The sequence below is a fragment of the Triticum aestivum genome, chromosome 7A, assembly GCF_018294505.1.
Source record: "Triticum aestivum cultivar Chinese Spring chromosome 7A, IWGSC CS RefSeq v2.1, whole genome shotgun sequence".
Classification (NCBI taxonomy): Eukaryota; Viridiplantae; Streptophyta; class Magnoliopsida; order Poales; family Poaceae; genus Triticum; species Triticum aestivum.
This window is the reverse complement of record NC_057812.1, coordinates 482,762,655-482,784,178: the sequence shown is the minus strand read 5'-3', so window position 1 is coordinate 482,784,178 and position 21,524 is coordinate 482,762,655. Positions and strand designations below refer to the sequence as shown.

Genomic DNA, 21,524 nt, shown 5'->3' with positions numbered 1-21,524 from the left:
GCTTTGGAACCTCAAATCTGCCCTTTATCCTCTTCTCTTTCTTTCTTTCCTTCTTCACATGAAATTTAGGTGGCTCTGTGTCTGGTCCTGTTGTCTTTGTCCAATCATGTTCACCAGGAATAGGATATATCATTGGTTCATATGCTGCTAGGTAAAAAGGTTTTTTGAAGAATTTGCACACATAGTCCTCTGTAAACCTTTTTGCCTTGTTAATTGCTGATATTGCATGGTTGCATGGTGTGCCACTCAGGTCCCACTTTCTGCAACCACATGTATGAAGTTCCAAGTTGACAGTATGTGTTTGCTGCCCACTGGTTACTTGCCATAGATTAACACTAGCTTGAATGGGTTTACAGAATCTGGCCCTTTCCTTTTCCACCTCTAACTTCTCAGCATAATGGGGTGTGATCTCCCATAGAGCTGCCTTTCCACTCTCTCTATTCCTATGCCACCTCGCCATATGCTTATTCTTAATACCATCGATCATAGTCCTAATAGGTTTTTTTCCTAAAATCAAGGATGTACTTATTGAACACCTCAGATAAGTTGTTAACAACCAAGTCTGTCTTACAGTTTGTGTCAAAAGCATGCCTAGCCCGGAATCTTGCAGGTATTCTACTCAGCCACTTCCAAGCTTCCTCACTCTCATTTTTTAGATCATTCACTGCAATGTCAAACTTGTGTTGTGTATAAGCATAACTAGCATTATCCATGCATTTCTTAAGATCTTCTCCCCTAAACCCAGCATTCTGGAAGTTTGCATACAAGTGTCTAAGGCAAAATCTTTGGTGGCAGTTTGGAAATACTTGATTAATTGCATTTATTAGGCCCTGTTGATAGCATATCATACTAAGCTACTTTGTCCAACAATACTAAATTTGCATAAAGATAAACAAGAGAATGCATGCATACATTCTGTCTATCAGACATGATAGTATAAGGACCAAATTTTCCACCTTCTCCTCCTAAACATATCTTCAGTTGGTGCAGAAACCAACACCAGTTTGTTGTATCCTCTTGTCCAACAATACCAAATGCCAGTGGGAAAATGTTGTTGTTGCCATCTCTGCCAGTGGCAGCAAGTATTTGAGCTCCAGTGGTGAGCTTAATAAAGCAGCCATCAACACCTATATTGCATATTGTAAGACCAAATTCAGTAACTATATGAAACTATCAAACTATTCTATATATGTCATCTACAAGAATTTATACACAATTCTATATATGTCATATAAAAGCAAGGAGCTAGTTTATTCACTATATAACACTACTAAACATACTCAAGCTATACATGTCACTAACCTACTACAAGAATTTATACACAATTCTATATATGTCATATAAAAGCAAGGAACAAGTTCATTCACTATATAACACTACTAACATACTTAAGATGTACATGTCACTCACCTACTAAATAAAGCACTCAAATAAAGCATATAAAACATGTCAGTAACCTATGAATGGTCTGCATCCACTGAGAAAGCCCTCCCTTGCTCCATTGATGCAGAAGAACATAGCATGAGACCTTGGTCCTGGATGTGGTATTTTTGTAGTAGGTTTTGGAGTTATAGTTGTAACTATAACTCTACTCCCAGGGTTTGTATCCATAATTGTTTGAGCATAGTCCCTTAGCCTGGGATATTGTTTCTTTTGCTCTCCTAAAACAGCCTCTACAGCAAGGTTTTTGGCCCTATAGGCCATGTGCTTGGGCACATCAACACCATACTTCTCATTGCAGTTGTCAATCAGAGTCAAAATACTTGTGTTTGGATCAGACCTGAACAGTGACTCATATGTCTGTGCAAGCCAGTTTGCACTAACCCTTGATGTCTCTGTAGTGCTAGGGACAGTGTGCTGCAGCCTCATTTTTTAATTACAAATGTATTCTCCCCTTTGATAACTGTTGCAACTATGAAGAACTGACAATGCTCTTGTTTGCAGCAAACAATGATCCTTTTGTCTGAGTTTCTATGATACCTGAAATTTCTGGCCTGTGTAATGTGCAAGCTCAATAGAGCATCTCTGAATTGCTGCTGGTTTTTGAAACACATGTGCATACATAACTGTTGACGTGGTTGCTCCAATTTGTCATTATACCATATCCTTGCTAGCCTTTTCATGGCCCTACTCTTCCTTCCTTTTGGTAGGACAAATGCTAGTGGCTTATATCCATCATCTTCACTATCCAATAGCAAGCCAATATCTTCTTCATCTGATGATGGTCTGAAATCTGGTTTCAAGTCCTCTAACACATTAGAATGTGTCCTAGTGGTGGTCCCTCTCCTAACTGGCAGCTTTTGCCTCTTTTTACCAGCTGCTTTCATGGGTGGTTCCTTCTCCTTCTTAGAATCTTCCTCCTCGTCCTCCTCGATCTCAAACAACTCCTCAACCTCAATGTCACCCTCATAGTGTAGTTGTTCCTTATCTGAATCTTCATCTGTTTATTCATCTAAATCTTCATCCTCTTCTAGTTCTTCCTCTGCTAGCCTCTTTTCCCTCTATTATCTCCGTGTCTTCAGCAATCTTGTACTTCTTCATGCAGAAAGGGTTGTTGTCACTGCCATATGCCCCGTGAGAGTCATCCTTACTCTTATATCCCTCCTCTTCCTCTTCTTCCATCACGGATTTGAGCTTCCTCTTGCTGACATTTCTGCTCTCTTGTGTGCACATACTAGTAGGTTGTACTGGTGCACTACTATTGCTTCTTTGACTCTAAAAAACAACACCATGATCATTAACAGCAAGCACAGGAGGATCTCTCAGATCATACACAACAGGTTCTTGATATAAAGTTGTGGCTAATTGTTCCTCACTAACATGAGATGCAGTATTGACAAATTGTGTGGCCCTGACTAACAAGTTCAGAACTAAACTATCCTCATTCCGCTTCTTAATTTGCTACAACTTGATGTTTGTCTCTATAAAATCTAGGCCATGCTCTCTCTGCACTCCTATGCATGTATTCCCCATGTGGTACAATTCATCACTGAAGTTAAATCCTTGTGTTCGCATCAGTGCATACAAATTTAAAATTGTGACATCTGAGTTGCATATCTTCCTATCCAAATTATGCTGAGCATCAGAGTGAATCCTAGCATCCCAAACAACATCATCCAAACTACAATGGACAGCAAAATTGCACATTTTCAGTTCAGTAAACCTAACCCTAGCCCGAATCATGGCACAAAGGAGAGAGTAGAGAGGGAGAGAAGAGGGCACTTACAACATGCCACCCATACCATGGCTCCAGTGATGGCTCATGGTAGGGTTAGCCACCCAGATCTCAGCCAGCCGCAGCCGCTGCTCCATGGACAGCGGCGCCTCCATGCCCTCGTCGTCGTCGCTATAGTAAGCTGACGAACTGGACTCCCCGTTGTCGATTTCGATTCCTCTGTGCGCATCGCTCCCGAGTTCGGGAAGGTCTCTGTACCCGCCCACAATGCCACCACTGCTTCGTCCACCGCCACCGCCGCCGCCCGGACTAGCCATCGTGAGGAGAGGGAGAGGGAGAGGAGAGAACTGCTAGGGTTCGACCGAGCCAAGACTGACCGAGCCAGGTCGGTCCTCGCCAACCGAGCGACACACCGATTCGTCGGCTTGTCAACTGACTGGTGGGGCCGGGTTGTCAGATACAGTGTTATACGCCGCTTAGCCCATATTGCAACGACTAGCCTCAAACTTGGTACTGACTTGCAAAAAATCTAAATAGTGGTACTGATCTGTTACAACTGTTCCAAGTGTGGTACTTCCCTGCAATTAACTCCTTTGGCAGCACTGCCTGCCTGTTGGCGTGCCAATGGGCCATCATGAGTTCAGTTGTCTCTTCTCTTATGCATTGCTAAACTGACATTAGGACTACCCATTTCTCATCCTTTATTCACCTGGATCTTCTTTTCTTGTCATATTTGCTATTTCATACATACATTAATTGAGCAGATAGAATTATTTGTTGTCACTAGTAGTCTTGATATCATGTGATAATAGCTTTGGATTGTCAACAAGTTGTTACCAACCTTAACAAGGGCATGGGTGGACAGTACGGAAGCATTGTCAAGGAGATCAATGTAACATCATCGCAACTGTCTAGAATTCATCTTCGAAGGACGTGAATCTAATATTGAGGCACATAGTCTCGCTAAGCATGTTTTAGGCCTTTCGTCAGGGTGTCGTATGTGTCTACTAAGAGCATCTCCAGCCGTTGCCCCCCAGGGGGCTTGAAAAAACGTCGCCTCGGGGCGAACCGGCGCTAAAATCGGCTTGGGGGCGATTGGGTTCCGCCGCCCCTAGGTCGCCCCCAGGCGCCGATATCGGCCCAATTTTGGCGCCAATTTGCCCGCTTTTCAGCCCACTTTCGGTGCAAAATCGGCCCGCTATCGGCGCAAATCGGGCCATATTCGCCGTGCTTCGGCGCAAATTCAACAAAAGTTATTTTTTATCACATAGTTCATCACAAAAAACCAATAGAAATCAAATAGTTCAACAACAAATAGTTCAATACAAATTATATAGTTCAACAAATAAAAACGCATATTTCATCACACGTCGAGCTAGGCATTGCCCTTGAGCCTCCATAGGTGCTCCACCAGATCTTGCTGCAGTTGTTGATGTACCTGTGGGTCTCAGATCTCCTGGCGCATATTGAGGAAGGTGGTCCATGTTGCCGGTAGCTGGTGATCAACTTGGGCAAGAGGACCCTGCCTGTAATATGGTTCAGTGTCAAACACTGGCTCTTCATGCTCGCTCTTAATGTTCATGTTGTGCAAGATGACACAACAATTCATGATTTCCCACATTTGATCTTTTGACCAGGTCTGAGCGGGGCACCAGACAACAGCAAATCGAGTTTGGAGCACACCAAATGTCCGCTCGACATCCTTCCTGCAAGCCTCCTGAACCTTCGCAAAGTGGGAGTTCTTGCCTCCCGGCACAGGGTTTGAGATAGTCTTCACAAATGTAGACCATCGCGGATAGATGCCATCTGCTAGGTAGTATCCCTTGTTGTAGTGCTGCCCATTGACCTCGAAGTTCACCGGAGGAGAATGACCTTCAACAAGCTTGGCAAAGACAGGGGAGCACTGTAGTACGTTGATGTCATTGTGAGTTCCTGGCATACCAAAGAAGGAGTGGCAAATCTAGAGGTCATGTGTGACCACTGCCTCAAGCACCACACTACAACCGCTTTTGGGCCTATCTAGCGGTGGTGGGCGGTGGGTGACGCCGGGATCTGCAAGGTGGCGGGAGGGCACGTGGGAGGGGGGGCGAATCTGGACGTTTGTCTTGACTTATCGCCTGACAGTGAGTGCCCTCCAGTGCGCTGGATTCGGCTTGGGATCGCCGGGCCCAAAAACGGGCCGAGCCGGCGAATTTTGGCGTCTTGGGGCCGCGACTGGGGGGGGGGAGTTCGGCCCCCACGCGAAAAAGGTCGCCCTAGGGAGCTGTTGGGGGCGCGGCTGGAGATGCTCTAAATCCCCCTAGTCTTGGTTGTATCCCAATGTACTATGTCTATGATGAATAAATAAAGTGTGTTTAGACTGAAAAAAACTACTCTTGATATCAAAGTATCGGAAAAGCTAATGCTCACATGACGGATCACACCGCGCGTTGACCGCCTCCTGCCTGTTGGGTCTTCTTTTGATCGGACGACCCACAACACCCCTACCAATAGTCTAGCTTTTGCAACTTGGGTCTTGTTGCAGGACCCCTGTTGCAGACGCATCACCGCTCTCCTCTCTCCACCACCTTATCTCGAACCGAACATGCTAATCCACATGAATTTTCCACAAGCGACACTACCCATTGTCTTCCTCCTCAGGTGTTTCCATTATCTCCCAAAATCCTTTCTCTCTCATGCGATGTCCAACTCCACTTGAAGCTGTTGGACTGCGCATCCATGATGATTTCTGAAGGCCACCACCGACGTGGCATAGCGTCACCCTAAAGCACACGCTTCACCGCTATTGCAGGTGGAGCACATGTTGTTGATGCAGCTAAGGTGGCAGAGGGTGGCATCATTGTAGGAGAATACGAGCCCTACGGTGAGTCTCCGAGAAGCAGCCGATCGAGCCGACAGCACTCACGATCTGCAGGGAAGGCGCAGAGGCTAGGGAAGGATCCTGTTGCAATTGCATCATGGGTCTTATTGCGATGGCATCAGACATGGGCCGCAAGCCGGAGATGCTTCTGCAACAAGGATCTTATTGAAGGAAATATGCCCTAGAGGCAATAATAAAGTATTATTTATTTCCTTATATCATGATAAATGTTTATTATTCATGCTAGAATTGTATTAACCGAAAACATAATACTTGTGTGAATACATAAACAAACAGAGTGTCACTAGTATGCCTCTACTTGACTAGCTCGTTGATCAAAGATGGTTATGTTTCCTAGTCATTGACATGAGTTGTCATTTGATTAACGGGATCACATCATTAGGAGAATGATGTGATTGACTTGACTCATTCCGTTAGCGTAGCACACGATCGTTTAGTATTCTGCTATTGCTTTCTTCATGACTTATACATGTTCCTATGACTATGAGATTATGTAACTCCCGTTTACCGGAGGAACACTTTGTGTGCTACCAAACGTCACAACGTAACTGGGTGATTATAAAGGTGCTCTACAGGTGTCTCCGAAGGTACTTGTTGGGTTGGCGTATTTCGAGATTAGGATTTGTCACTCCGATTGTCGGAGAGGTATCTCTGGGCCCACTCGGTAATGCACATCACTATAAGCATTGCAAGCATTGCAACTAATGAGTTAGTTGCAGAATGATGTATTACAGAACGAGTAAAGAGACTTGCCGGTAACGAGATTGAACTAGGTATTAAGATACCGACAATCGAATCTCGGGCAAGTAACATACCGATGACAAAGAGAACAACGTATGTTGTTATGCGGTTTGATCAATAAAGATCTTCGTAGAATATGTAGGAGCCAATATGAGCATCCAGGTTCCGCTATTGGTTATTGACCGGAGACATGTCTTGGTCATGTCTACATAGTTCTCGAACCCGTAGGGTCTGCACGCTTAAAGTTCGATGACAGTTATATTATGAGTTTATGTGCTTTGATGTACCGAAGGAAGTTCGGAGTCCTGGATATGATCACGGACATGATGAGGAGTCTCGAAATGGTCGAGACATAAAGATTGATATATTGGAAGCCTACATTTGGATATCGGAAGTGTTCCGGGTGAAATCGGGATTTTACCGGAGTACCGGGGGTTACCGGAACCCCCCCCCCCCCGGGGGGGGGGGGGGTTAATGGGCCAAGATGGGCCTTAGTGGAGAAGAGGAGGGGCGGCCAGGGCAGGCCGCGCACCCCCTCTCCCTCTAGTCCGAATTGGACAAGGAGGGGGGTGGCGCCCCCCTTTCCTTCCTCTCTCCCTCCTCCTTCCCCCTTCTCCTATTCCAACTAGGAAAGGAGGGAGTCCTACTCCCGGTGGGAGTAGGACTCCTACCTAGCGCGCCTCCTCCTGGCCGGCCGCCTCTCCCCCCTTGCTCCTTTATATACAGGGGCAGGGGGCACCTCTAGACACAACTTGATCTCTTGGATCTCTTAGCCGTGTGCGGTGCCCCCCTCCACCATAGTCCGCCTCGGTAATATCGTAGCGGTGCTTAGGAGAAGCCATGCGTCGGTAAAACATCATCATCGTCACCACGCCGTCGTGCTGACGGAACTCTCCCTCAAAGCTCGGCTGGATCGGAGTTCGAGGGACGTCATCGAGCTAAACGTGTGCTGAACTCGGAGGTGTCGTACGTTCGGTACTTGATCGGTCGGATCGTGAAGACGTACGACTACATCAACAACGTTGTGCTAACGCTTCTGCTTTCGGTCTACGAGGGTACGTGGACAACACTCTCCCCTCTCGTTGCTATGCATCACCATGATCATGTGTGTACGTAGGAAATTTTTTGAAATTACTACGTTCCCCAACACTTATTGCAATGATGAGATCGCAAAATGAGAGGATCGAACGGATCGCCATGAGGTGGACAGTGCTGCAAACCGTTTGCTATGGCGTGAGGGTCGGCGTGCTGCAACAGAGGGATGGTTGGGCAGAAACCTGCCGAGGAGTTGGAGGGAGGGTCGTTGGTGGGCTAATCAAGAAGCGGGTCGGGGTTGTGCGTATTTGCATTGCGCGGTCCTGGCACGTGCGCTCCTTGGCGGCATCCTATCTAAGTGTGAGGATCTATGGGGCGGCTGCCTATGTGTGTGTGCTTCGACGACGCGTGGTGTTGTAGCGGAGTGGCTAGTGTGGGGCCTTAGTGAGAAGGTTGTCAGATTCAGACGGATTTGGCCATGGTAGCTCGATGGTGGACTTGCCGATGTGTGTTGTTTGGTGCTCAAGAGGTTGGTCCGAGCGAAAGCTTGTCTCCAGAGTTTTTGGAGCTGGCGATGGCGACACTTTCGAGCGTCGTCTCCTTCCTGCGGGCATTGTCGAGGTACTCTCAGCCCCAATACATGCAGCTTCGGAAGAAACTCTAGATCCATGTGATCGCACGATGACGGTGCTTTGGCATCGTATCCCCTCTCGAAGACTTTGTCTTTGGAGCTAGGAATTGGCAATGGGACTAGTGGAAGATGGTGGTGTTGGCGTCGGGTCTTCTGTTGTAACCATGATGGGAGTGTGTGATGTACTCCCTTCGTTCCTAAATATAAGTCTTTTTAGAGATTGCACTACAAACTACATACGGATGTATATAGATATATTTTAAAGTGTAGATTCACTCATTTTGCTCTCTGTGTAGTCCACATTGGAATCTCTACAAAGACTTATATTTAGGAACGGAGGGAGTACAATGGTTGCGGTAGTCGGCTCTTCTCCGACGTATTCGTGGGATTACCTCGGCTCGTTTTGTTGTGGTGAAGTCGTAGTTGCGGCGGCAGGGCTCCTATGGCGATGATGACAGGCAGCGGGTGGTCCGTTCGGTTTCACAGCGCCAGCCTTGCATAATTCTCCTTCGGAACTATCCTTCAGAGTCGGAGTTGCGCTGTCCTTGGCGTGGGTAGCTAAGTTTGGCACATGCCTTCTTGTGTTTCCGCATAACCTCTACGGTGAAGGTTGGGTCGATGTTCGTCTTCGACAAAGTCAGTGTCGCTTGCTCGAAGATTAGGGGGTGATGGCACCTGTTGGGGAGAAGTAATGCTGATGTGTGATCTTGGCGAGGCCCTCTATGTGAGGTGTTGTGTAGGTGCCGTTCAGCGGTTTGTGACGGTTTTTGCCGGTTTTCTCTTAATTAATTGGGCAACTCTCTTGTGCATAATTAATTAATGAGGCAAATCTTTTGCTACATAATAAATGTCTGATGACCCAAAAAAAATTGTCTGATGGAGTGCTTGCCACTAGCATGTGCACAAACTCCCTCCCTCCTATAAATCCTGCACCGCATTTGGCGCCTAAGCTAACAACTTCAGCACCCCACTCGAAAAAGATGACGTCTGCACCGGCCATGGCCACCACGGCGCTCTCCGACCCGGAGGCGCTGTCCGGCGACGGAGGCACCAAGCAACCGCTCTCCCTGCTTGAACGGGCACGCGACAACCTGTCCTTCCGGTCGGCGTGGTCCGAGCTGAACGGCGCCATGGGCGACCTGGGCACCTACATCCCCATCGTGCTCTCGTTGGCGCTCTCCCGCCACCTCGACCTCGGCACCACCCTCATCTTCACCGGCATCTACAACGCCGTCACGGGCCTCGTCTACGGCGTGCCCATGCCGGTCCAGCCCATGAAGGCCATCGCCGCCACCGCCCTCTCCGACCCCTCATTCGACATCCCGGAGATCATGGCCGCCGGCATCCTCACCGCGGCCTTCGTCCTCCTCCTCGGTGTCACCCGCCTCATGAAGCTCGTCTACTGGCTCGTCCCACTCCCCGTCGTCCGCGGCATCCAGCTCGCGCAGGGCCTCAACTTCGCCATGGCCGCCGTCAAGTACATACGGTACGAGCAGGACCTTGACAAGGGCAAGTCTGCCGTGGGGAAGCTCCGCCCATGGGCCGGGCTCGACGGCCTCGTGCTCGCTATCGCCGCCGTATGCTTCATCGTCCTCGTCAACGGCGCCGGCCAAGACCACGTCCAAGGAGCCCAAGAAGATGAAGATGGAGAAGGAAACAACAGCCGTTCTTCCGGAGGCTGGCGTAGCTGGAGGCGGCGCTGGGCGTCGGCGATCCCGTCGGCGGTGATCGTGTTCGTGCTGGGCGTGGTGTTCTCCATCATCCGGCATCCGGCGGCGCTGAGGGAGCTGCGCGCGGGGCCGTCGAGGATGCGGGTGGTGCACATATCGAGGGAGGCGTGGAAGCAGGGGTTCATCAAGGGCGCGGTGCCGCAGATCCCGCTGTCGGTGCTCAACTCGGTGGTGGCGGTGTGCAAGCTCACGCGCGACCTGTTCCCGGAGAAGGAGGCGTCGGCGACGTCGGTGTCGATGACCATGGGCGCCATGAATCTGGTGGGCTGCTGGTTCGGCGCCATGCCGTGCTGCCACGGCGCGGGCGGGCTGGCGGGGCAGTACAAGTTCGGCGGCCGCAGCGGCGCGTGCGTGGCGGCGCTGGGCGGGCTCAAGCTGGCGCTGGGGCTACTCCTCGGCGGCTCGGTGCTGCGCGTGCTCGCCAGCTTCCCCGTGGGGCTGCTCGGCGTGCTGCTGCTCTTCGCCGGCGTGGAGCTGGCCATCGCCGCCAGGGACATGTCGTCCAAGGCGGAGGCCTTCGTCATGCTGGTCTGCACCGCCGTGTCGCTCGTCGGCTCCAGCGCCGCGCTGGGCTTCCTGTGCGGCATGGTGGCGCACGGCCTGCTGCTGCTCAGGGCTTGGACAGTTTCTTCCATGTAAAAAAGCAAGCAAACTTTACACAAATGTATCCGATCAAATACACCAAATTGATTGTGTGTTCAAATACTACAGTTCGTCTCTAATGCTCTTCAGAAACGATCTGAGCTCTCTCGCCTTCCTCTCATGTTCATCATCATCAGGACACACGACACTACTGTCAGCTTCACTAATGTCTATTGCATCTTTGACATGGTTACCATTCCTTCTCCTGTCGAAAACCGGTGAAGGAGATGACAGATCAATGGCGCCAGCTTCTGATTCTGCCAACGAAACAATCGGTACATTACTTCGGCCACTGAACATCCGAGCGCCATGGATGACTGGTGGCGATGCTTCGACCAGCGCACAACCGTCGCTTGCACCAGCTTTGTGCCTGTTATCTGAAGCGCCCAGCATGCTGCTTTTCTCAGGGAAATTGCTTAAATCTGTCAGAGCTCTTCGTTCAGCTCCATCATAAGGTGGCAAGTCTTGGAAGCGGCAAGGCTGTCGTTCAGCAACTGGAGGCAGGGGTGAGGACAGATCAATCACGTCGTCGTCAAGGGTAAAACTCGGAGCATCACTTGACTGGGTGCTACTTGACTGAGTGCTATTTTGTGACTCAGAGTTCTGAGCATCGCTTGACTGAGTGCTATTTTGTGACTCAGAGTTCTGACCAACACTTGACTGGGTGCTACTTTGTGACTCCATCATACCGCTCAGCAAATCAACCCCATTCATCACAGCTGTGGTTGATCCGATGAACTTTTGGGACTTGCAAGCCCGGAGGGGCGGAGATGGAGAAGACAGATCAACGATAGCCATGCTAGGTGCCATGCGGTGTACATCTCCTGTCCCAGGACAATTGCTTGCAGGCGGAAACGTGGCGCATTCAGACTCAATACCAAGCATCAATTCTTGGAGCCGCGCATCAACATCTTTTACTGCAGCTTGTGCTGATTTCTTCGGCCTAGCTTTCCTCTTTTGCTTCTTCTCTTCATCCTTCTTTTCCAAAAACTCGGTTATTTTTTCTGGGCACGCACTGTAATTGCACAAGTAGGATACTTTAGAAGGTTCACATTTTTATACTATCGCAAACTAAGATATTGTGCTGTTACGGTTGAACTTCTGTACTTATAGTAGCCACAGTATAGGGCTAGTGTTTGGCTATTGCAGGATAGAATACGAGAAAAGAAATCATTAACCTTCTGATGAGATCCCCTGGAACAACTGAAGATTGGAGTCCATGCATGTTTCTCCATGAAACCTCATAATACTCACTTCCATGAACTTTTCGTTGCTTCGTAATTGCCAATACAGGGCATGGTACTGGAATCTGCAAATTAGATGCTTAGACTTGATAAGTGAAACTAGAAAGTATCCTCAACAACAAGTAACAAGAATGTTTACTTCAGAAACACCCTGAGCATGCAAAGCTACTACCTCACTCAACAATGGTTTTATTCCTAGAGCTGAAGATGTCGAGCGAAGATTTGAAAACCTTCGAAGTTCTCTCTCAGCTATCTTCGGAAGGATGTATTCATCTGCAGACATATTCAAGGGCATAAATAAATAGTTATGCTGCCTTCCTATGGCCGCTCAATCCAGACATAACAGGTTAAGATGTCAAATACCAGTCTTCTCTGGGGTCCATTCAAAATATTTCTCACAAATCTGTTGGAACTCTGAATGACGAAATGGGTGCTGGCAGCATACCCTATAGACAGAAAACAATAGTCATCAATCAAGAGAAGGACAGAAAAATAAAGCAGAGGACAGTTTCAACGGTTTTATGTAGCTGAAGCTAAAAAACCACACAAGGCAGTAGTGCACTTATCAAATAATTAATTACCTCCGCACATTTTCCGAATCAGGCAAATGGCATTTTGGCTCTAGAAATGCGTTTATTACCTCACGGAATTGACCACCAGAATCTTGGCTCATCCCAACCTCTGTAAGAAAAATACAGTGCATGATGTGCCGTACAATGAGGTTGATATAGCTGCATAGCCACAGAAATACAGAGCAAGAACTTGTTTACCAGAGGTACCTATTCTTGTGCATATGTCACCACCCTTGTTTTTGTCAATGCCGGCCTTTTTCCCTTTACACTTTCTTGTAGCTTTTACTCCATCAGATAAAATCTGATCCAGGATGGAATCATCTCCCGCAGATTTGACAAGACGACATGCTGCTTCCTGAAGCACTTAAAAGAACCATTACAGACTATAGAGTTTCAGATAGTAAAGTATAAGAGCAAGTGCAATGCAATCACACTAAACGAACTTACTGAGTATTAAGAGTCAGCAGTCCAAAAATAGAAACTATCCGTTTGGTACTTACCGGGCCAAAGCCATGAACACCGTTAGAATAATCACAACCAAGAAGCAATGCAAATGATATCTGGAAAGTTTGGAAGAGTTAGAACCAGGTCAGAGAAACAGATCAAATATGTACATTCTCGGACTAGAAACTAGGAAGCACTTTGAAACTCTGGATGAAGCAGAAGTATAATACTCAAAACTGAGTCTTCTAAATAGTTTGGAGGCAGGTAGCATCATGGTATTGTAGTTGAACAATGGCACAAGGCAGCTTCGTTATTTGTGCAACTTCCAGTGATCTCTAGCTAACTGATGCATGCTAGTTCACTGGCAAATTTTTCTAGTATCAAAGGTCACAATTTTATTTGGTACCTCCTCTAAATCCTTTTCGTGATTGTACTACTTTCACTGTGTTAGTTGAACAAAATAGAACTATTCCCAACATAATTTGTTGCATCTCTCTAAGATCAAATTTTGACACCTTTCGGTATTTGGGGTCAATGTTGCAGGAGGATGGGGGTATTGATGAAGATGTGAACCATCGAATCAAAGCCGGATGGATGAAGTGGCGCCAAGCTTCTGGCATTCTCTGTGACAAGAGAGTGCCACAAAAGCTAAAAGGCAAGTTCTACAGGACGGCGGTTCGACCCGCAATGTTGTATGGCGCGGAGTGTTGGCCGACTAAAAGGCGACATGTTCAACAGTTAGGTGTGGCGGAGATGCGTATGTTGAGATGGATGTGTGGCCACACGAGGAAGGATCGAGTCCGGAATGATGATATACGAGATAGAGTTGGGGTAGCACCAATTGAGGAGAAGCTTGTCCAACATCGTTTGAGATGGTTTGGGCATATTCAGCGCAGGCCTCCAGAAGCTCCAGTGCATAGCGGACGGCTAAAGCGTGCGGAGAATGTCAAGAGAGGGCGGGGTCGACCGATTTTGACATGGGAGGAGTCCGTTAAGAGAGATCTGAAGGATTGGAGTATCGACAAAGAGCTAGCTATGGACAGGGGTGCGTGGAAGCTTGCTATCCATGTGCCAGAGCAATGAGTTGGTTGCGAGATCTTATGGGTTTCACCTCTAGCCTACCCCAACTTGTTTGGGACTAAAGGCTTTGTTGTTGTTGTTTGTTGTTGTATCTCTCTAAGATCAAATTTTGCATTCTACTCCCTCCGTTTCTAAATATAAGATCAACTCGGGCAGGATAGAACATGTAACATACCAGTGATTTCCTGCCAAAACCAAGCTTTTTCTCTATGTCCTCCATTTGGTAGCAAATGACATAACCACCGTCCCCTAATTTGAGAGCGAACATGAGCAAATCACAAGAATTTAAGCTACACGAACAGGACCACTTTGCAACAACAACAAAATGCAGACAGTGCAATATAAGTTTTCTTTTTAATTATAGTAAAACTCCACAAACCAACAATTCTTAGCCTTCAGCTTTACCTATGAAAACATCTCTGTAAACTGTCCTTGCCCCAAAAAGAAAAGCATCTGAATCTGATGTAAAACAGCCTTCCTGAGAATAACATAACAATAAATAAGTAACAGACATGACATCCGGGTTGTTAGGAGAAGTATTGTACTTACGCACAATGAGCTTAAATCAAGCAATGCACACTGTGCTTCTGCTTCCTCGACGCTGTTAAATAACACAATGGCATGCAGTTATGGGCATTTGTCAATAATTTCAGATCTTATTATCAATAAATAGATTGATTGGAGCAGAGAAAATCTACCCATCCAAGCAAGGGATGCCTAAGGCCAAGCCAAGATGCTTCGCCTCTTTAATCATGCGCGAGAATTCTGATCCCTTGTTCCGTTTAAGGGAGGTCAATGGTTGCGAACTCGTGTCATCACAATCAGCCTAAAGTGAATCAAGCAACTGGGCTTAAACAAATAGAATTGGCTGCATCATATTCCGAGAAGTGTCCAGTGTGGGTAAACAAGAAATGACCTCAGAGTTGGATCCTAGCCGACGTCTATAAGTAGCCAGCTTCATTGAAGGTATTGCCCCATCTGAAGATAAACAAGAAAACATCCAAGAACTGAATTTTATGACGAAATATGTTTCCCCCGTGCTACGTATTCAGAGACCCGGGTGGGGATCCGACGATCTGTTGGTAGGGTAGGGCGAGGGAGATTCCGAGGTTGACCTGTGACAAAGATGAGGCTGCAGTTGAGGGCGAGGAGGGCGCGGATGCGGTGGAAGAGGTTCTTGAGGTAGACCTTGTCCCTGACGAAGGCCGGCGAGCGGTTGGCGGTACAGAACTGCACGAGCCAGCAGGAGAGATCTACGCACACCTTCTTGTTCCTGAGACCGCCAACCATGGAGGAATCAGCGGGGGCGGGCGAGGGAGTAAGGCGCACGCACGCGAACGAGCGAGGGTTTTGGGACTCACTGGAGGTGGTTGAGCGGCAGCTTCTGCTTGCAGGAGTCGAGAATGTCCCAAAGGTTCTTGACCCCCATGGTCGCTAACGCCGCTGGGCACTGCCGGAGCCGGAGGGGACACCGGCGACGACGGCGGCGGAAAGGGGGGCGGTGGCCGTGGTGGGGGGGATTTGGATTTGCATTTGAGTTTCAAACCTGGAAGCGGCTGTTCTCTGGGTAATTTGTTCGGAATGGGGTGCTCTATAGGATACGCCTCTTTCACGAGTTTACGTAGTCACAAAATACGCTTACAGTTCTTTTTTTTTTAGAGAAACAGCAAAACTCTGCTGCGTATTTCTATTGATTTTCATCTATAAATAGTAGTACAAATAAAGATTCAAAAGAAAGAAAGAACTATACAGGTCCTAAAGAAGCAAGAAAAAGAACAACAAATACAACTGAATACAAATCTTCTCAAAGCATTGACCATCGAACCATTATAATCATTTCTCTTGACCCGATATGTGATCCACTTCATTTCCTTCTTAAATTTGCGCCTGCAGGTATATAAGCTTGGTGAAATGCCTTTAAGATAAAAGCATTCCTTGTAGTCCAGATAGCCCATGAGGTAAGAATAATGACTTCAAGAGCAAAAGAAAAATCGAGGAGTTGTTTGAGCTGAGCAACTTCATCTTGTATACTTGAGAGTGAGGGATGCCATGAGGTCCACACATATTGCCAGCATATTTGGGCAAAAGGGCATTGAAAGAAAAGGTGATCTCTTGTCTCCAAAACTTGTGAATGACACATTACACATGTGCAATCTTGTATGGAAAAAATCTCTACAACATAGCCTTGGTATTTTGCCTGTTGTTTATCAATAACCAGAAGAAAATTTTGTGCCTAAGCTGGCAACAGGTTTTCCAAAGCCATTTGATAACTGGCAAAGGTTCTGAATGTATAGATAGGAGCTTGTCAGCCTTGAAAACCTTATAAATAGTAGAACCATGGGGTATTTGCCAATATTTAGGATCCTCTGCCAACTGCATGGCTTGCAGAAAATTGATCTAATTCCTAATACTACACATATGCCACTTCAGAGAGAGGTAGATAAAAGTGGGATGTTAAATCATTCAAAGCCCACAAAGATTCAAAACATTCCAGTTGTGAGAAAAGGAATATAGGTGAGGCTAGAGTGCCATTTTGGTTGCTCATCCCAATTATCAGAACAAAAGGCATGAGGATGCTCATTCTTGTAACATCCCAAATTTTTAATTTGGAATGTTATACATTAGAGCATCATTGTATATCATGTTTTATTGCATTTTGGTTGATCCTAGAAATTTCACGCAACTCAAGGACCTACGGAGGGAGTTGGGGATTTCGTTATTTTTCATATTTGAGTTTTTCTCGAATTATGAAAAAAGGATCGTTTGATTTTAATTATTTTTCTCTGAAATATTTCTCTTATTAAAAATAAAAGAGAGATGATAAAATGACTTCCTCAAAATAAAGAAATATTAGAGATTTAATATTAGAATCAAACAAGATTTTTATTCGGAGTTTTGTCGCTATTTTATTTGAATTAGGAAAATATGTGTTTTTCAAAATTGCATTTTAGGCCCAAATAAATGTTCATCTTGTCCGACTTATTTTTAGAGGACGGGGAAAATTTATTTCGGGATTTTTGGAGCCCGTTTAGTATTTCTTTTCTTTCTTTTTTCTGCATGTCGAAATTATTAAAAAAAAGTCACCCGACTTAGGGCCGTACTCGGCCAGGACTTCTCGGGCCGGCCTTTAAAGCCCGATGCCCCGATCCGCCCCAGCCACCCGAAACCCAAGCCCGCCGCCGCCCGATCCGCTGCCGCCGCCCCGCCGCCGCCACCTCGCCTCGTGCGTCGCGCCGCCGCCCTGTCGCCGCATCGCCCCGCCACCCGCGCCGCCCCGTGCCGGAGCCCAACGCCGCCGTCGACCCGCCGGAGCCCGCCGGAGTTCGAGGTAGTCGCCTGTTTTTTTTAAACCGATCGGTTTTATTTCGTAAACCCTAGATCTGTTTTCTTTTTAGATCCGGTTCAACTTATTTTTTCGATTTAGTTATTTAGCGAACGCCCGTTTTTACGTTCGGTTTTCACCGTTTAGCAGCAGACAGCAAACGTTCGTTCGTTAGCCTGTTCGTCAGTTTTTCTTTTTCTCAGATTTTCCACAATTATTTTCGATCGCGATTTCTGATCCGATTTTCGTTCTAGTATAACTTTTCGCTCGTTTATCGAAATCAGGCGATTCAAGCGCCTAGAGTTTCGCCTCGAAACCCTCTTTTCGTTTAACCAACTTAAACAAGTTTTTGCTACTGTAAAATTTGACCTAGGTCCAGATTAGTAAACGAAGCTTGTTTCTCTCGCCGTTTGAGTTTTGTTGCTTCGTTTGATTTGATTTTTTTTGCAAACCGGAGGTCTTAAGTTGAACTTTCTGGTTAGATCTCTTATTTGAGTTTTACCCGTGCTTTGGCTTGATTGCTTATTGTGTGCTTGTTTGATTGCGATAGAGTACCCGGAGTGCGAAGCGTGCTACATCGAGTCTCTAGGTTTCACGGATCATCAGCAAGGCAAGTAACACTTTGATCATACCTCTTACTACCCAGTTTTCATTGCATTAGATCAACCCTCAAACATTGCATGGTTAGGATTTGAATTAAATTGTGGGGTTTGGGAAGTAGATGAGGTAGTACCTATTCACCTGTTTATTATCAAACCTTGTTACTTCTACGTTGCTTATATTGCTATGCTATGCTAGTAGACGTGGATTGGGTTTGAGTGTTTCATGACAGATGTGAGATTGTTAATTTAATGGTTCAACTAAGGTGGCAACTTTAATACACATCTGGGTGGATTGAGGCCCCTGGGGAACCCAGTGATTGCCTGTATTTTTGGAAATCCGGGGTACCGTGTGATTTTCCTATGGACCGCCACCCAGGCTCAAAGGGATCATAAGATTATTCATACTGAAAACTTCCGTGTGCAGCCACATGCCATTATGGGCTCTGGCATAGTTGATTAAGTTGTGTGAACTCTTATAGTGGTAGACTAGCAGATGTAGGGGATGTAGGTGTACCGGTCTACCCATCGTAAGGTGCTAACACTTCTGAAAGACTGTGTCTCGGTCATCCGTTTCTCAAACACCTTGTAGTGCGAGAAATCCAACGGAGGCGACCGGGTCTTGTGGGGAAAAGTGCACAAACCTCTGCAGAGTGTATAAACTAATCATGGTTAACTGTGTCCCCGGTTATGGACATTTTGAGTATCTAGTTCTTGGATTATCATGTGGATCTCATCACTCTTAATATAACTTGATTGGGTTTAATGATGATTACTTTTAATTGGGATTGAGTTGGGTGAACCTTCTCAATGTTTAACAACTACCATGGTAGTTAAATAAAATTTATTCCTTTGTAGTAGGGAAAAACTAGCTTTACGCAAAAACATATCAACCATACAGCCTCCACCAGCCATATATGCATATGGTGATAGCTTTATTCTGTTCATTACTCTCTTGTGTTACCTTGCCAACATATTCTATGTGCTGACCCGTTTTCGGGCCGCAACGTATCATGTTGCAGACTTTTCAGACGGCGAGTAAGGAGCATTAGGTCGTGGTCTTTCACTCAGTGATGCCGTTGGAGTTGATGGACTCAATTTATCTTCCAAGCCTTCCGTTGTTATCGTATTATATGGCCTTAAGCCATATTTATTGTAATAAGTTCTCTTTTGAGACATTCGATGTAATAAGTGTGTGATTGCTACTCTGTTATAAATCCTTTGAGTACTGTGTCTGTCAGCATTACCGATCCAGGGATGACACTTATACACAAAGATCAGGCTGTTTGAGGTCTGGTCGCTACAAAGATGGTATCAGAGCACACGCTGAGTGTAGGACACGACCACTAAGCTAAAGCCCTAGATCACTATTCTCTTCTCATTTCTGAATCCTCTCCTTTTCTACTCTTTAGGATGGCGGACGCAAGGAACAAGTTTGCGCAACCGAATGAAGACGCCCCTTTTGAAAGACACTTAAAGGAAGTCACTAGGTACCTGAACATTGGAATACCAAGCTTCATCGGAACCTACAATGCCACTTTACCAGAAGAGGAGCGTTGGATGATTCAAGTTCAAGTTCCAGGAAGGACATTCACACCAGTCACTGAGCCCATAGAGTTTTCTTTCGATGCACCAACCTAGAGTCTAGGAAAGAGTATGGTAGCTCACATCACCATGGGACGCATTGGAGAAGTTTACCACAAGGATCTCAAGGATACTATCTACCAGATTTGTGGGCGCCGAGATGAGCAATGGGAGATGATCAGCACCAGGAAGGATAGATCCATTGCAGCTTTCATCCAGGAGTTAAACCAGCATATTCGCTGCCAGGAGAACCAGATGTGCGCAGGCAGGATAGATCTGAAGAAGGCAATGGCCAGGATCACAGAGCTTGAAGAAGAACTCAAGGCTACTCGTGAAGATTATGAGGAGGAAATCGTCATACTAGTGGAGAGGAATGAAGATCTAGAAAGGAAGCTAGGAGTATTCATGGGAGACCCCGCACCAGGAGGAGAAGACGAAGAACCCAAGGAGATTTGTCCGGAGGACTACATCATCATCGACGACACCGACCCGGACCCCGACGATAGCGATGATGACTATGTTGATGAAGCTGGAGCAGATGTCATGGAGTCTTTGACCGATCAATATTTCTAGTTGACCACCAAAACAGTAGTAGTAGTCTACCATGTAAATAGTATAGTCCAATCACTTTGTAACAATAGATCTAGACCGATTGTATGCCTTTGCTTGATTGATTGAGTGATATAATTGTGTTTGTCTCATGTGCATATGGGTAGTGTTTTCTCACTAGACCTCATTCTATTCTATTCTCTTCTCTCTAAACCCTCTGATGCCTCCGAGACGTGACCCCGGATTTACCTTTCCACCAGAGCTCACTCAGTTGATCCAGCAGCAGAATACCCTGATGCAGCCGTTAGTTCAGAATCAAGGCAACAACAACTACAACAACCCACCACCACCACCACCAGTTGACAACTTAGCCCGTTTTCTGAGGTTGCAGCCGCTGGTGTTTCCAGTAGCACCAAGCCAATAGTTGCAGATGATTGGCTCTGCAGGATTGGAAGGGAGTTAACCACTGCAGGATGCACAGATACTGAGAAGGTGTGTTTTGCCACACATCAGTTGGATGGACCAGCAGCCTCATGGTGGGAAAATTACACTGTCACTTATCCCATAGCCATTGTCACATGGGATCAGTTCCAGCAAGCTTTCCGTACTGCCCATGTATCAGTAGGAGCTATGGCCATGAAGAAGCATGAGTTTCACAACTTACGCCAAGGAGGACGCACCATTGGCCAGTATGTGGATGAGTTTAGTAAGTTAGCACGTTATGCTCCATATGACGTTGCTATGGATGCAGCTAAGAAGGAGAAGTTTCTGGAGGGACTGAATGATGAGCTGAGCATGCAGTTGATGGTAGCAAATTTCAATAACTACCAGGAGTTGGTGGATAGAGCACTCATGCTTGAAGGGAGCAGCAGCAGATTGACAGCCGCAAGAGGAAGTATGCACAAGGAAAGTACTAGAGCCCAGCAGAGACCCCGTTTCACCTCGAACTCGGGAGGACTTGTGAATAACCATGGAGGCCACACTCATAATGGAGGAAGTTCGCACAACCATAGTGGCCCCAAGAATGGCAATGGTAATGGAGGAAGTAGCGGACAGAACCGTTCCAACCCGGTAACACCCACCAAGAAGGATCTAAGCCACGTTACTTGCTACAAGTGTTAGAAGACCAGACATTACACCAATGAATGTCCTGAAGCTAAGAATGGAAATGGCAATGGAAGCTCTGGGAAGAAGCCCAACCCTTTCAACAGGGGGCAAGTGAACCATGTTAACGTGGAGGAGATTGAAGCCCAGCCAGATGCAGTAATTGGTAAGTTTTTGGTTAAGTCATTTAC

General features: G+C 46.6%; 2 protein-coding genes across 3 annotated transcripts; one reads left to right on the top strand and one right to left on the bottom strand.

Moving 5' to 3' along the window:
* The first annotated feature begins 9,275 nt into the window (after window positions 1-9,275).
* Window positions 9,276-10,888, top strand: LOC123147698 (molybdate transporter 1). The gene has a single exon (XM_044566970.1). The coding sequence runs from the start codon at window positions 9,318-9,320 to the stop codon at window positions 10,830-10,832; it is 1,515 nt and encodes a 504-aa protein (XP_044422905.1). The 5' UTR covers window positions 9,276-9,317; the 3' UTR covers window positions 10,833-10,888.
* On the bottom strand, window positions 10,828-15,750 carry LOC123147697 (single-strand DNA endonuclease 1). Of its 2 annotated transcripts, none has more exons than XM_044566968.1 (14): window positions 15,537-15,750; window positions 15,291-15,448; window positions 15,092-15,153; window positions 14,874-15,001; window positions 14,725-14,776; window positions 14,581-14,653; window positions 14,351-14,424; window positions 13,152-13,211; window positions 12,850-13,006; window positions 12,661-12,760; window positions 12,443-12,525; window positions 12,252-12,352; window positions 12,014-12,144; window positions 10,828-11,850 (listed from the first exon to the last, which is right to left on the bottom strand). In XM_044566968.1, exons 1-14 carry the CDS (start codon window positions 15,602-15,604, stop codon window positions 10,899-10,901), a joined length of 2,199 nt encoding a protein of 732 aa, XP_044422903.1. In that variant the 5' UTR covers window positions 15,605-15,750; the 3' UTR covers window positions 10,828-10,898. The 2 variants fall into 2 exon arrangements, with proteins under 2 accessions (XP_044422903.1, XP_044422904.1); XM_044566969.1 differs by having other exon boundaries at window positions 12,859-13,006.
* Between the last annotated feature and the right edge of the window lie 5,774 nt (window positions 15,751-21,524).

Coding starts and splice junctions, on each gene's coding strand:
- LOC123147698 (XM_044566970.1), top strand. CDS start 9,318: ATGACCCAAAAAAAATTGTCTGATGGAGTGCTTGCCACTAGCATGTGC.
- LOC123147697 (XM_044566968.1), bottom strand. CDS start 15,604: ATGGGGGTCAAGAACCTTTGGGACATTCTCGACTCCTGCAAGCAGAAG. Junction 14,777..14,873: donor GGCATCCCTTGCTTGGATGG/GTAGATTTTCTC, acceptor GTTATTTAACAG/CGTCGAGGAAGCAGAAGCAC. Junction 13,007..13,151: donor GTGTTCATGGCTTTGGCCCG/GTAAGTACCAAA, acceptor TAAGTGCTTCAG/GAAGCAGCATGTCGTCTTGT.